Here is a 16357-nt window from a genome sequence, read left to right as displayed (position 1 = left end):
TATATATACTTATATATATACTTATATATATACTTATATATAAGTATATATATACTTATATATATATACTTATGTATGTATGTACACACATACACAAATGCACATGCACACACACACATACATGCACATGCACACACACACATGCGTGCATGCGTGCGTGCACACACACACACACACACACAAACATGCATACACACACACATATATGTATGAATAAATAATCCAACATTATGATATACATAAGTTGAACAAACTAAATTTGTTTCTCCATTTTCTTATTTGTATTATATATATATATATATATATATATATATATATATACATATGTATGTATGTATATATATGTATAAGTATTATACATATATATATATATATGTATATAAGTTTTTTTTACTTATTATATATTGATTATTCATTTTTGTACTTTTTGTGATCTAGTTATATGTTTTATAAAGATATATTTTATTTTTTATTTATGATTTGGTTTGTGTCTATCATTGCTTGAATTACATAATAGTGGGTTTTTTCTATAATTTATATATTATATATTTATATCGTGAAATTTGATTTAATACTAAATTGAATTTTTCCTTGTAAGTTTGGAGTTATACTCCCTAATATTATTATTATATATCTTTATATATATAAAACTGAGAATGTGTGTGTGTGTGTCTGCCTGTCTGTCTGTCTGTCTGTCTGTCTGTGTGTTTCCCTAAAACTTGAGAACTACACAACCAATTTATTTCAAATTTTAGGGTCCATGTAGTTTCATGGGCAAAAAAATGTTCAACTTCTTGCCTAGAGCGAGCCCATAGCAATATCATATCTTCTCCACTATTTCAGTATTACGTGTTAAAAGTGAAACAAAAACATTTCTCTATTTTATGTCAGATACTTTCACTTTAACAATAAAAATAATAACAATTGAATTATATGTAGTAAGTAATAATTAAAATCAAACTAAAGTATAATATAATCGTAACATAACAAAAGTAAAAATAGCAATTGGTATAAAATTGCATCAATGACTTGAACTTGAATATGTGGTTTCACATGAATGGGAATAAATTAAAAATAAAATTAGCGTGCAGAAATGGAATAGTCCAGATGGATAATAAAAAATCAAATTAAAGAAAAGACTATTGTCTATAACGTATACAATGTAGAGAAAAAAGAATATTTGAACACATGGAGGAAAGCACCTTCGAAAAGTGTCTGGATGTGACTATGAAAGATATCTAACCAGAGGTGGTAAATTCGCCACAATAGAAGCAAGGTTCGAGTCAACGGAGCATGCAAGGGAGTACTCGACTCGAACTTGCAAAGTGGAAATATTTTATTTTTACCTTTATATCTAGGACCTAGGACGTCCTGGAAAAAAATTTAAAATACCCCATCCCCCCAGAAGTAGAGGTAGGCTGGATTGTAGCCACACTTCTATACAAGAGGGAGGACAAGATACAATTGATCGAAATTGCAAGAGATGGGCTAACATTTCCAGTCTGTTATATATTTTGAGTATTGTTATCACTAGCGATATCAAGATATAACTTTGTATTTTGTATTTTATGTGTAGATGTATATATATATAGATGTACATATAATATGTACACATATATATACACATATATACATGCACTAGCACTATGACCCAGAAACGATGGGTCTTTAATGCTAGTATATATATACATATGAAATTTAGATTCAGATGAATATGGTATCTAAGTAGAGGCACCAGAATTTAGTACGATATTATCCATACAATTTCAAAATAAGGTGATTAAAATCAAAATAAGCAACAAGGATATCCAGAGGTAATGCAGTACGATCGTTCAATTAAATGGAGTCACATGAAACGATCATACGGCATTACCTCTGAATATCCTTGTCACTTATTTTGATATATATATATATATATATGAAAGAAGGTTTGAAAATGCAATTTTAAAAGATGTTTATTCACTTGACCGGTTTCACTTTTTTAGAAAAAGATTGTCAAAAGTAACATGTAAAAGCTTTGTTGTGTTAGGTACTGGTTGTCACAAAATATTACAATACATATATACATTCTTTGATAATAATAAGAACATGTTAAAAACAGTTTACAAGGAAAAATCTTGGGAAAATATTAAAAACTTCAAAATTCATTAAAATATTAGGCACAAAAGATTACAATACATATATACATTCTTTGATTTAACATACATTATTTTTCTCCACCCTTTTTATTCTCTCTTAATTTTTCCCCTCTCAACCTTTCCTGTCGAAGAGCATAGGCTTGAAATGTCAAAACCTTTTCTATTCTTTCCAAGCATCAGACTAATACACCTGCTTGTTGTTCCCTCACCCTCCTTCATCTTTTCTTTTCTCTAAATTCATAGTTTATACACACACACACACACACACACTCACACACACGTGTGCATGCATGCGCTCTCTCTCTCTCTCTCTCTCTCACACATATTTAATACAATATACATATATGCATGTATCTATCTGCGTGAGATAACATAGGCAAAAGCACTGGTAGATGTCAATAACGTCGAAGAGCTGATATTTATATGCTAAGTGGTATGATAAATTATTTATGCCATGACTCCCCGCACAATTTCACATTTATGGATTATTCAGATGCCATGTGATAGCTCATTCATGTGTGCATGTTGCCTTCTTTAAAAAAGTGATGGAATTTTGCATCACATGCTCAAAAAATGAGCAAGAGAGATAGCTTCTGGATGTGACATATAAATGTATCAGAAAATGACTATTATTAGATGTAATTGAAGTTCAATGTTATAGTTGTATGTGATGTGCTTTAGAACCATTATTCCCCCAAAAAAGAATTATATATATATATTATATATGAATGCATATCCGAGTGTGTGTGTGTTTGTGTGTGTGTGTGTTTGTGTGTGTGTGTGTTTGTGTGTGTGTGAGTATGTATTATATAATAAACACAATATATGTTTTTATGTGCTGTTATTAGTTTCATAAGCTTTAAGCTTATAAAAATATTATTATTATTATCATTATTATTATTGTTGTTGTTGTTGTTGTTGTTGTTATTATTATTGTTATTATTATTATTGTTATTATTATTATTATTATTATTATTATTATTATTATCATTATTATTATCTTTATTATTATTATTATTATCATTATTATCATTATTATCATTATTATTATTATTATCATTATCATTATTATTATTATTATTATTATTATTATTATTATTATTATCATTATTATTATTATTTATTATTATTATTATTATTATCATTATTATTATTATTATCATTATCATATTATTATTATTATTATTATTATTATTATTATTATTATTATTATCATTATCATTATTATTATTATCATTATTATTATCTTTATTATTATTATTATTATCATTATTATCATTATTATCATATTATTATTATTATTATTATTATTATTATTATCATTATTATCATTATTTATTATTATTATTATATCATTATTATCATTATTATTATTATCATTATTATTATTATTATTATTATTATTATTATCATTATTATCATTATTATCATTATTATTATTATCATTATTATCATTATTATTATTATCATTATTATTATTATTATTATTATTATTATTATTATCATTATTATCATTATTATCATTATTATTATTATCATTATTATTATTATTATTATTATTATTATTATTATCATTATTATTATTATTATCATTATCATTATCATTATTATTATTATTATTATTATTATTATTATTATTATTATTATTGAGTGAGAGAGCAGTGCATGCCATCAAAGTGACACTGGGGTAAAATATACGAAGCCCAGTATACCCGTCATGACTACCCGTCTGATAAAGGTACACCAGGCACATGCATCACAACCATATGTGCGCGACATGGTGATCTCATATCAAGATAAACAGTGCATGACCTTGCAGGTGGAGCCCAGTTAGAATTTTCTTCTGGTTGAGTAACCCATATTCTATCGGTCTCTTTTGCCGAACCGCTAAGTTTCGGGGACGTAAACACACCAGCATCAGTTGTCAAGTGATGTTGGGGGGACAAACACAGACACACAAACATATACACACATACACACACACACACACACACACACACACACACACACACATATATATATATACAAATACGATGGGCTTCATCCAGTTTCTGTCTACCAAATCCACTCACAAGGCTTTGGTCGTCCTGAGGCTATAGTAGAAGACACATGCCAAAGCTGTCACACAGTGGGACTGAACCCGGAACCATGTGGTTGGTAAGCAAGCTACTTACCACACAGCCACTCATGCGCCTATAGTTTTTAATCATTATTTCATTGTGAAGGTGTATGTCCTGGTGGTTAGGATTTTCCTGGTGACACATTGTGTTCCTGAGCAAGACACTTTATTTCATGTTGCAAAAACAAGTTATACTTGCAATTCAAAGGGACAGCTTGTCACATTCATATTTCTTTATTGCCCACAAGGGGCTAAACATAGAAAGGACAAAGAAGAACAGACAAAGGGATTAAGTCGATTACATCGACCCCAGTGCGTATCTGATACTTAATTTATCGACCCCGAAAGGATGAAAGGCAAAGTCGACCTCGGTGGAATTTGAACTCAGAACATAGAGGCAGGCGAAATACCTATTTCTTTACTACCCACAAGGGACTAAACATAGAAAGGACAAACAAGAACAAACAAAGGTACTAAGCCGATTACACCGACCCCAGTGCGTAACTGGTACTTAATTTATTGACCCCGAAAGGATGAAAGGCAAGTCGACCTTGGCAGAATTTGAACTCAGAACGTAAGACAGATGAAATACGGCTACACATTTCGCCCGGCATGCTAGTGTTTCTGCCAGCTCACCGCCTTCCTAGCTGGACGGGACGCCAGTCCATCGCAGCGTTACTCATTTTTGCCAGCTGTGTGTACTGGAGCAACGTGAAATGAAGTGTTTTGTTCAAGAAAACAACGAGTTGCCCAGTCTAGGAATCGAAACCACAATCTTACAATCATGATGCTGACACCCTAACCACTAAGCTACGCGCCTCCACGAAATACCGCTAAGCATTTCGCCTGGCATGCTAACGTTGCTGCCAGCTCACCGCCTGTGATAGGAGTATTTCACGCTGAACCCCCTTGAGAAGTACGTTAAGGTTACACATGTCTGTGGAGCGTTCAGCTCCTTGAATGATTATTTTACAAGTAAGCTGTTTCATTGATCAGATTGGCTGGAACCCCCATAACTGACAAAGTGCCAGTTAAAAATATACATATTTACAAAAGATGTAAACATTGGCTGAAGTAAAAATAAGCTAGTACTTTCGAATAAAAATAACAAGTCTAGTATTTTTCTTTACTGAGTAATATTGTGAATTAATGTTTGACTTAATGGAAATCTTTAACTATCGACATAATGTTCACCTCATGATATAAATTTTGGCATATCTACACAAGTGTGCCTTCTATGATTTTGTTTCCTCATAACTTTCAGAAAATTGATATATTTTAATGAATTTTTCTACAAATACCCTTCAATATTCTGATTATATTGGAATTTGTTTTGAAAAAATATTTTGGGGAGTGGTAAGAGGAGTTTCAGATAATTCATATGAGTTGACTTTGTTTCCTCATAACTGTCAGAAAATTAATATTTTTTAATGAATTCTTCTACAAATACCTTTCAACATTCTGATTATATTGGAATTTGTTTTGAAAAAATATTTCGGGGAGTGGTAAGAGGAGTTTCAGATAATTCATACGAGTTGACTTTGTTTCCTCATAACTTTCAGGAAATTTAACGAATTTTTCTACATACCTTTCAAATGGTGTAGATTATGAGTATATTGGAATTTGTTGTGAAAAATATTTTGAGAGTGGTGAGAGGAATTTTGGATAATTCACGAGTTGAATTTTGTTTCCTCATAGACTTTCCGAAACATGTGTATGTTTCAATGAAATTTTCCACAAAACCCTTTCATTTATATCAAAATTTAATGTAAAAACAGGAAAGGAAGACATGGTGTGCACCACATGATCATTGATCTGAGTGACAAGGACCTTCACATCCAGGGGTTTTGCACCATCCTTTATCTATGGATCCCTTTTACTCTTTTACTTGTTTCAGTCATTTGACTGTGGCCATGCTGTAGCACTGCCTTTAGTCGAGCAAATCGACCCCAGGACTTATTCTTTGTAAGCCTAGTACTTATTCTATCGGTCTCTTTTGCCGAACTGCTAAGTTACGGGGACGTAAACACACCAGCATCAGTTGTCAAGCAATGTTGGGGGGTACAAACACAGACACACAAACATATACACAGACATACATACATATATATATCTATATATATATATACGAAGGGGTTCTTTCAGTTTCCATCTACCAAATCCACTCACAAGGCTTTGGTCGGTCCGAGGCTATAGTAGAAGACACTTGCCCAAGGTGCCATGCAGTGGGACTGAACCCAGAACCATGTGGTTGGTAAGCAGCTACTTACCACACAGCCACTCCTGTGCCTATAAATGTAAAGTAAAATATTTTCAGGTGCCCTTAAAATACTATTGTGGATCCCTAATTTACTTATTTAGATGGGTAGACCCCCCCAAAATTTTATATGGACCCTCAAAGACATATGGTCTCTGGTTGAGAACCACTGATCTAGTCATTCTTAAGAATGACTGATGACTTGTGTGGTAACTTTTTTTAAACAGAAGACGATCACTCTCTCTCTTCACTGTGACTGTCTCCAGTCCAGAAAAAAGATCAGTCAAGACAATTGGGGATGCAGTGGATGACCAAAGTGTCTTACTTGCCTCATTGCACTCTTCAATGCTTTGCTGCAGCTACTTGTTCTCTCTGTTGAACCGTGAAGGTTTTTTCCATGGAGTTTGCTGCACATATTTACACTGACACATCACCGTGATCACCGTGACTGACCAGGCTATCGGATGTTGCTACACATCGCTGGCCACAAAGCGCTTCACAATGTTTTAGCCTTCAAATGATGCCACTCCACTGGCTAAGCAAGCAGGCCAACAGAAGAAAGAGTGATAGAAAGTTGTGGTGAAAGAGTACAGCAGGGATCGCCACCACCAACACCCTGCCGGAGCATCGTGGAGCTTTTAGGTGTTTTCGCTCAATAAATACACACAACGCCCGGACTGGGAATTGAAACTGCGATCCTACGACCGCGAGTCAACTGCCCTAACCACTGGGCCATCGCGCCTCCACACACTGACACATACTACATACAATTGTGACCAAAAGTTAGGAACCTTTGTTTTTTAAATTAAAATTGTTTAGCCCTAGCACAATTTGATTCAAATATACACAATGCATATATTTGGGCTTTTAATTTAAAAAATTCCGTTACAAACTTTTGGCTAAATAATAATATATTGCAAATTAAATATAATTTTGGGCATTTACTCTTTTACTTGTTTCAGTTATTTGAATGCGGCCATGCTGGAGCACTGTCTATAGTCGAGCAAATCAACCCCAGGACTTATTCTTTATAAGCCTAGTACTTATTTTATCAGTCACTTTTGCCGAACTGCCAAGTTACGGGGACGTAAACACACTAGCATCGGTTGTCAAGCGATGTTGGGGAGAACAAACACAGACACACAAACACACCTATATATATACAATGGGCTTCTTTCAGTTTCTGTCTACCAAATCCACTAACAAAGCTTTGGTTGCCCCGAGGCTATAGTAGAAGACACTTGCTCAAGGTGCCACACAGTGGGACTGAACCCGAAATCATGTGGTTCGTAAGCAAGCTACTTACCACACAGCCACTCCTGCGCCTACTTAATATAAAAATTCTAATTTTCAGACCTATGTTCAAAACTTTTGGCCATGACTATAGTTTTTTTTTTTACAAAATTTTAAATCTATGTTGTAGATACAAGTACTTCTTTTTCTTCTTTCACTTGTTCTAGTTACCATCTTGAATAATTTTAGTCACATAAATTGGCCCCAGTTAAAAGGCAGCGAGCTGGCAGAAACGTTAGCGTGTCGGACGAAATGCTTAGCAGTATTTCGTCTGCTGCTACGTTCTGAGTTCAAATTCTGCCGAGGTCGATTTTGCCTTTCATCCTTTTGGGGTCGATAAATGAAGTACCAGTTATGCACTGGGGTAGATCTAATCGACTTAATCTCTTTATCTGTCCTTGTTTGTCCCCTCTATGTTTAGCCCCTTGTGGGCAATAAGGAAATATAAATTGTCCCCAGTATTTAATTATTTTTTAAAGCCTGGTATTTATTCTATTGGTCTCTTTTGCTGGACTGCTAAGTCATGGGAACATAAACACACCAACACCAGTCGTCAAGTGAATATGGGAAACAAACACAGACACAAAAGCACGCATACATATATATATATATATATATATATATATATATATATATACACATACATACATACACCCCCCCACACACACACACACGATGAACTTCTTTCAGTTTCCATTCAATCAAATCCACTCACAAGGCTTTGGGAATGCTGAGGCTATAATAGAAGGAACTTGCCCAAGGTGTCATGCAGTGGGATTTAACCTGGAACCATGTGGTTGGGAACCTGGAATCAAGTGATTCTTATCACACAACCATTTATGTTTATTTCATTCTTAGCTCCCTAGGAGCTGGGGTTTCGATGTGTTTATGAATGTGGGTAATTATTTTCATTACTCATTATTATTATTTCAGTCATATATATATGATGTTTGTCCGTATGTATGTTTTATTTTCCCACATTAAATTTCAATATATTTATAAGCTACACCATCTGAAAGGTATCTGTAGAAATTTTCATTAAAATGACCTGTTTTTCGGATAAATATACAGAAAATATTTGGAGTGGTGGGGAGCACGCTTATGTAGGCATGCCATAAATTTCTTTAAAAATATGGATATTTGACAAGTCTGTTAACTCCTTGGGGATTGTTGGGGCACTGCAGTCAAGCAAACATGTCTAAGGTGAGAAGGCCTGGTTGAGCCTCTCCCTCTTCAGGCTAAACTTATTTCTACAGCTGAGTGGACTGGAGCATCTTGAAATGAAGTGTTTCACTCAAGAACACAACAAATTGCTCAGTCCAAGGAGAGAAACCACAATCTCATGATTATGAGTCGACTAAGTAACATGCCTCCACTGGTGATACCCATTTCTACAGCTGAGTGGACTGGAGCAATGTGAAGTGAAGTATTTTGCACAAGAACACAACCTATTTATTTATTACCCACAAGGGGCTAAACAGAGAGGGGACAAACAAGGACAGACATAGGTATTAAGTCGATTACATCGACCCCAGTACATAACTGGTACTTAATTTATCGACCCCGAAAGGATGAAAGGCAAAGTCGACCTCGGCGGAATTTGAACTCAGACAAAATACCAATTTCTTTACTACCCATAAGGGGCTAAATATAGAAGGGACAAACAAGGACAGACATAGGTATTAAGTCGATTACATCGACCCCAGTACATAACTGGTACTTAATTTATCGACCCCGAAAGGATGAAAGGCAAAGTCGACCTCGGCGGAATTTGAACTCAGACAAAATACCAATTTCTTTACTACCCACAAGGGGCTAAACACAGAGGAGACAAACAAGGACAGACATAGGTATTAAGTCGATTACATCGACCCCAGTGCGTAACTGGTACTTAATTTATCGACCCCGAAAGGATGAAAGGCAAAGTCAACCTCGGCGGAATTTGAACTCAGACAAAATACCAATTTCTTTACTACCCACAAGGGGCTAAGCATAGAGGGGACAAACAAGGACAGACATAGGTATTAAGTCGATTACATCGACCCCAGTGCGTAACTGGTACTTAATTTATCGACCCCGAAAGGATGAAAGGCAAAGTCGACCTCGGCGGAATTTGAACTCACAACGTAACGGCAGACGAAATACCGCTAAGCATTTCGCCCGGCGTGCTAACGTTTCTGCCAGAACACAACCGATTGCTCAGTCCAGGGATTGGAACCACAATTTCACGATCATGAATGCAACACCCTTACCACTAAGCCATGCGCCTCCACAAAAAAAAACAAAAAAAAAAACCAAACAAACAAACAAACAAAAAAAATGAGTATATCTAGCTTAAAATATTCGGAAACGATATTTACATTTGCTTTTGAATGTCAGTTTTCACCAATTTTATTCTATCAATATTGACCCAAAGTTGCCAGTATTTCTCACCCGTAGTTCCTTTCAAAAAGTCGTAGAAGTTACTGAAATCTTGATGGGTTTCCATAGTGTAGGTATCCAATGGTTCATTGCTCGTCATTTCGGATTCCCGCTCTTCGGGAATCAAGTCTTGCCATGAGAGATCTTCTTCAATTGTGTAAATAGTTCCAAGAACTTCTGATGATTCCACATCAAGAGGGAGACTATTTCTCTTGCATGGTTGCTTTTCATGAATATTTGGCTCTGTTCTAGCTCTTTCAAGACTATATGATGAAGTCCCATCAGCTTCCTCATCTTTCGGTAACACATTTTCTTCAACATTGTCTGATGGTTTTGCATTTTCTTCCATATTGCCTGATGGTGTTACATCTTGTTCCAGATTGTTTGATGGTGCTTCAACATTGTTCGATGGGGTTACATCTTGATCCAGATTGTTTGACGGTGCTTCAACATTGTTTGATAGTGCTACATTTTGTTCCATATTGTTTGATGGTGCTTCAACATTGTTTGGTGGGGTTTCAACATTGTTTGGTGGTGTTACATCGTGTTCCAGATTGTTTGATGGTATTTCAACGTTGTTTGGTGTTGTTACATCGTGTTCCAGATTGTTTGATGGTGTTTCAACGTTGTTTGATGGTGTTACATCGTGTTCCAGATTGTTTGATGGCGTTACATCTTTTTCTAAATTCTCTGATGGTGATATATCTTCTTCAAGGTTGTTAGGTAGTATGATCGCTTCCTGGCTTGCATCTCTGAAAGAAAAAAAATATGTGTGTAAGTATATCCATCTAGCTATATATGCATGTATGTGTGCGTGTGTGTATTTATAGTAAATTTTGTGTACTCAATTAGATGTATGACTATTGTGGTTAAGCTTAGAGATCTATTAGCAGCTAAGCCCGGTTTCATCCATCGGTTTGGATGATGTGGCTGTAAAACCTGCTCTGTGTAAGCATTCGACTTGTTTGGGCATGCTTACGTTAAAAAGCAATTTTAGAATGACTATTTTCTATCAAAACGCTAAAAATGACTGACCAACAACAAAAAAAAAAAACCCAACCAAGATTCAACCAAATCAAAAAATAAACCCAAATACTAAATGAACAAAGATGAACCATCGCACATCCATTGGATGCAGACATGCACACACACACACACACACAAACACAGACACATACATACACACACGCACGTACACACATACACCTCCCTTTTACATATACACATATATTCACAAAGAGTTGAAACACGGTTTGATTTATTTTTTTCAGCATACAATTTTCATCATCCCACTACCAAGTATGACATCACCCCTTCCTTCCTTAGTCACAATTTATGTTTCTAACACTAGCTTAATGATAACTAAGTTGTTTTACTGAATTCTTTATTATATTTAAAATTAATTGAAAGAAACACAGAGCATCTTGACAACAACAGTGTAAGAAAAGGGTTAAGCAAAACTTACAGATTGCTATCTAGAACAAACGTTATCTCTGTCGTTAATAAAAAATTTTTAATCCAGCCCACCAGCTATTTGCAGTACCAGTCACATGTTAACGACTGTATTACAATATCAGTTGAAGTGAAATCTGTCTATGCATGCAGTTAATAGTGGATACTTACTACTGATGATTTGCAAATATGCAGAAATCCAGATCTAGCAATTCCACCATTGATGGTGGAATTGCTAGATTTGGAAGTTGGAAGCCTTTTGTCTGCTACTGATCTTTCTATACTTTTAAGCACTCTATGTCTATACAAGATACCATTTCAAAATAAATACTGCAATATTTATGGCATTCTTACTGTATATCTATGTTAAATAAGATGTGCAGATTGCTATTACAACAGGAGTGGAGGCGCAATGGCCCAGTGGTTAGGGCAGTGGACTCGTGGTCGGAGGATCGCGGTTTCGATTCCCAGACCGGGTGTTGTGTGTGTTTATTGAGCGAAAACACCTAAAAGCTCTACGAGGCTCTGGCAGGGGGTGGTGGTGACCCCTGTTGTATTTTTTCACCTCAACTTTCTCTCATTCTTTCTTCCGGTTTCTTGAGTAATGCTGCGATGGACTGGCGTCCCATCCAGCTGGGGGGAACATAATTGTCATAGAAACCAGGAAACCGTGCCCATAAGCCTGGCTAGCCTTCTAAAGGGTGCATAAAAAACAAAAATAAAAAAATTACAACAGGTAATATCTATTTAAGGGTAAGTGAACAACAAATTGGTGAATTAATAATTTGCAGCAACTTACTTGCTCCCAGATTTGTTTCCATCGACCGTTTCCTCTTTCAGCACAGTAAATTTCCCTTTTTTATTCAGCTTATCTACTGTAACACCAAAATGGAAGGTGTTCAGTTTCGACAAACAAGGTTCTGCAGCTAAATCCGTCATAATCCTCTCTTCTGAACTACTGCCTAACATAGCCAAAGCACTTTTAAAAGTTGCAACTGTCACTAATGCAGCAAGTTGGTCTAAACTCTGAATCGAATCCAAATAACTCGCTTCAGATTCCTCACATGACGTCTCAAGTAGATCTTCAAAAGGTTCCAAGTAGATTATTGGAGACACTTCTTTGAAAACTACACATTTAACTGGGATCTCTGCGGCAGCTTCCTGTTCATGATCATCTTCTACTCTTGAAGATTCCTCTTCACCTTTAGAAGTTTCCCTCTTGCTATATTTACTCATGACGGATTCAGAGAAAATTTCTCTTGATATGACGAGCATGGAATCAGATGACACGTCATCTGATATCATAGACTTTTGTATTCTGTACCAGTCTTCCAAATCTCCTAGTTTAGTCCTACCTTTTGAAATGTGCAGAGCCTCCATTAAATATTCTAAAGAGGTTTTTCTCTCAACCTCATAACTATCTTCCTGTTCTTCTGTAAGATACACAAGGTCTCGAATACCCATCATTAGTTGATGCTTTGGGTGCTTTAGCTCAAGGATTTGTGCTTGTGACAGAAGTTTAGCAATTCGATATTCAGAATATAGAAGGCTTCTCAGAAATGTTGACAATCTGGTTGCTTTGATCCACTGGAGTCCAACATCTTTATTTAAAGTCTGTCAAGAAACACATTAGCAGTTTTAGAAAGAAAAAACCCAACTCTGTGACTTATTATCATACTGTATACATGAATATATATATATAGTATATATGTATTATATATATTATATATATAATATAATATATATTATAATATATATTATATATATATATATGTATATATGTATAATGTATATATATATATATGTGTATGTATATATATATATATAGAATATATATATATGGGGTGTGTGATTGTGTATAGAAGAATATATTAATAAAAGAATTCCAACCTTGTCTGATTTTCACGTTTTATTTACAATCTTATAATGATATATTATAAGATAATATATTATAATTGAATAAAATAAAATGAAATAGTAGAATGTTAAATATTCATTCTGATTGAACTAGTACTTTCATGCATTGAATTCTGCAATCTTCGGGTTCATGTAGTAGTGTTGACAGTCATGCTTCACAATTTTTGACTGTAGCAAGATGATTGATTCTGTGCTATAAATACAGCTGGGTAGGCTCCAGAGTGCTAGGTTTTGCAAACTGTATTCTGACCAATCAGTGTGTAGTATCACTCAATTACTTAAGCTGATTGGTTGGTTGAGCTGATTGGTTTAGGCATCACGCTTTGTTGGACATGTCAAGAGTCCTGTATCTTGACCCTGGCCGAAGCAGCAATTGTTGGTTATTTTTAGAAATGTTGTAAATATCCTTTGTCAGAGATTTTTATATTTTTATATTTCAATTGTCATCATCATCATTGTCAGCACCTTAATTATTGTTGCTAGTGGTGATGGTGGTGGCAATAGAACTTTTAACCCTAAATAAGATAATTTTCCTGCTATCTTCGTCTTGATCACCTTTAGTATTGTTGTTGTTGTTAGTGGTCATGGTCGTAGCAGTGGAAGTAATACCTCTAAGTATTATTATTATTATTGCTTATTTAGCTTGGGTTCGAATTTATCAATAAAATTCTTTTCTCTGATTTTCCTCTCGATTTCACTTGGGCTGTGTAATTTGTAGAATGGAAATATTATATATATTTTCCGACCACATGTTGCTAGGTGGTACTCAAAGGTATCTGACGGACCTCTGGGTCTCTAATCTGTTGCCGGTGTACACGTGAGCGTTCTAATAGTGCGTTTCCCGTCTGACCTACATATATTTTCTTCACAATTTGGGCATTTGATGCAGTAAATTAAATTTCTGCTTTTGCAGTTCATATTCGCGTTTGTGAATATTTTCCGGTTTTTGTGTTTATATATTGACCGGTATGTATGAATTGGCATGTGCCACATCGGCTATCATTGCATTTAGATACCGTGAATGTTGGTCTTTGTTGCTGAGGTCAAATTTTGCCTTTGTTAGTAATGTTTTCAAGTTTTTAGGCTGTCTTTTACTAAGCACCATAGCTCGATCCGTGATTATGTCTTTTAATTCATTACTTTGGGCAATGATTGGTAGGTTTGCTTTGGCAATGTTGAAGATATTCTGGTGACAGGGTTGTGTGTCACTATGAATGGTATGACTTGTTCTTCTTGTTTTCCTCTTCCTTGGGTTGTCCTAAGTTGTTGTATAGGTATTTTTATAGCCCGCTGTATGCCATTTTCTATAAGTAGAGATGGGTATTTTTGTTTGAGCAAAAATTCTCTTAGTTCTATTAGGCGTTTGTTCCTGATATTTGCATCTTCTACAATAGTACAAATTCTTCTGGCTAGGCAGTATGGGATGTTACGTTTGTATGTGGTGGATGGCACGACTTAAAATTTAGGTATTGATGTGTGTCTGTGTGTTTATAGTATATATCTGTGGTGATGGTGGTGTCTTTTTTAATTACCATTATATCCAGGAATGGTAATTTGGTACTACTCCTCTCCTTTGTAAATTGGAGAGATGGGTGTAGGTTGTTCAGGAGGATTGAACTCTTCCAGAGTATTTAGAGATTCTGTCCAGATTATGAAACAGTCGTCTAGGTATCTCTTCCATGCCTTTTCAATATACTTTCTAAACCCAGTGCCATAGTTTACCTCCACCTCTTGGTAGAGTTGTTTCTTCTAAGTATCCCATTACAGAGTTGGCGTAAACGGGAGCAAACCTCGTTCCCATCGCCGTGCCTCTAATTGATGATGTAATTCTTTCCATTGAAGAAGAATGTGTTATTTCTAGAATAAGCTTGACTGTGTCTAATATAAATGGCACTGTGAATCTGCTGGGAATCACTTCTCTATGTTTTTCTAACCAGTATTTAATCGCCTTTATTCCTAAATCGTGTGGAATATTGGTGTAGAGGCTTACCACATCAAAACTTAGTAAAACTGAATTTGTTTCTGTTGTTTTGGGAAGATGGGACAGGAAGTCGATGTCATCCCTGATGAAACTTGGTATGTAAGTACATAGTGGTTTCAAAACAATGTCAATAAAATTGCTTAGACGGTGTGTAGGGCATGCTGGACCAGCTATAATAGGTCTAAGTTTTAGGTCTTTTGGATGTAATAATTTTATGTACTCACTTTCTTGTTCTTTTACTGCCTGTTGAATGTTTTTTGATTTGTGTATATATATATATATATATAATACAAAATAAGAAAATGGAGAAATATATCTAAATCATTCATCAACTATCAGATAATACCGAATCATATACTTTATTAAAACACTACACAAGAGCATTAAGATTGGATATATGTTATCCCATGGAGGGTTGAATTTACAACCCCTATCTCATTTTATATATATATATATATATATATATATATATATATATACCGGAGTAAACACAGAAATGTTTTTACTTGTAAACTCCAGAGAGTTTACGAAAAAGCAACAGACGAAGACAGGTGGCGTACAAAACAAACAGATGTATTAGTATAACGCTCAGGAACAGAAAAAGTCTTTTACGTTTCCAGCCTACGCTCTTCTACAGAAAAGGACAGAGAAAAAAACAAGGAGAGAAAAAATGTATGTATATATATATATATAAAAATTCTTTAAATTGTTTCAGCCTTAAAGCTGCAGTCATGCTGGAAAATATCAAACAATGAGAATGAGTGCTCAACACTGAGTTG

General features: G+C 34.9%; 1 protein-coding gene across 1 annotated transcript in view; it reads right to left on the bottom strand.

Moving 5' to 3' along the window:
• LOC118767681 (regulator of G-protein signaling 22-like) overlaps positions 1 to 16357 on the bottom strand; it is a 28555-nt gene that overhangs the window by 3675 nt on the left and 8523 nt on the right. The window contains exons 5-7 of the mRNA XM_036512653.1: positions 12480 to 13294; positions 10817 to 10980; positions 10168 to 10672 (exon numbers count right to left, since the gene is read on the bottom strand). Coding sequence (XP_036368546.1) covers positions 10168 to 10672; positions 10817 to 10980; positions 12480 to 13294 — 1484 coding nt within the window. The remainder of the gene's footprint in view (positions 1 to 10167; positions 10673 to 10816; positions 10981 to 12479; positions 13295 to 16357) is intronic.

The sequence above is a fragment of the Octopus sinensis genome, linkage group LG23, assembly GCF_006345805.1.
Source record: "Octopus sinensis linkage group LG23, ASM634580v1, whole genome shotgun sequence".
Taxonomy (NCBI): Eukaryota; Metazoa; Mollusca; class Cephalopoda; order Octopoda; family Octopodidae; genus Octopus; species Octopus sinensis.
Note: the sequence above shows the minus strand (reverse complement) of the source record. Positions and strands in the feature narration are given on the sequence as shown.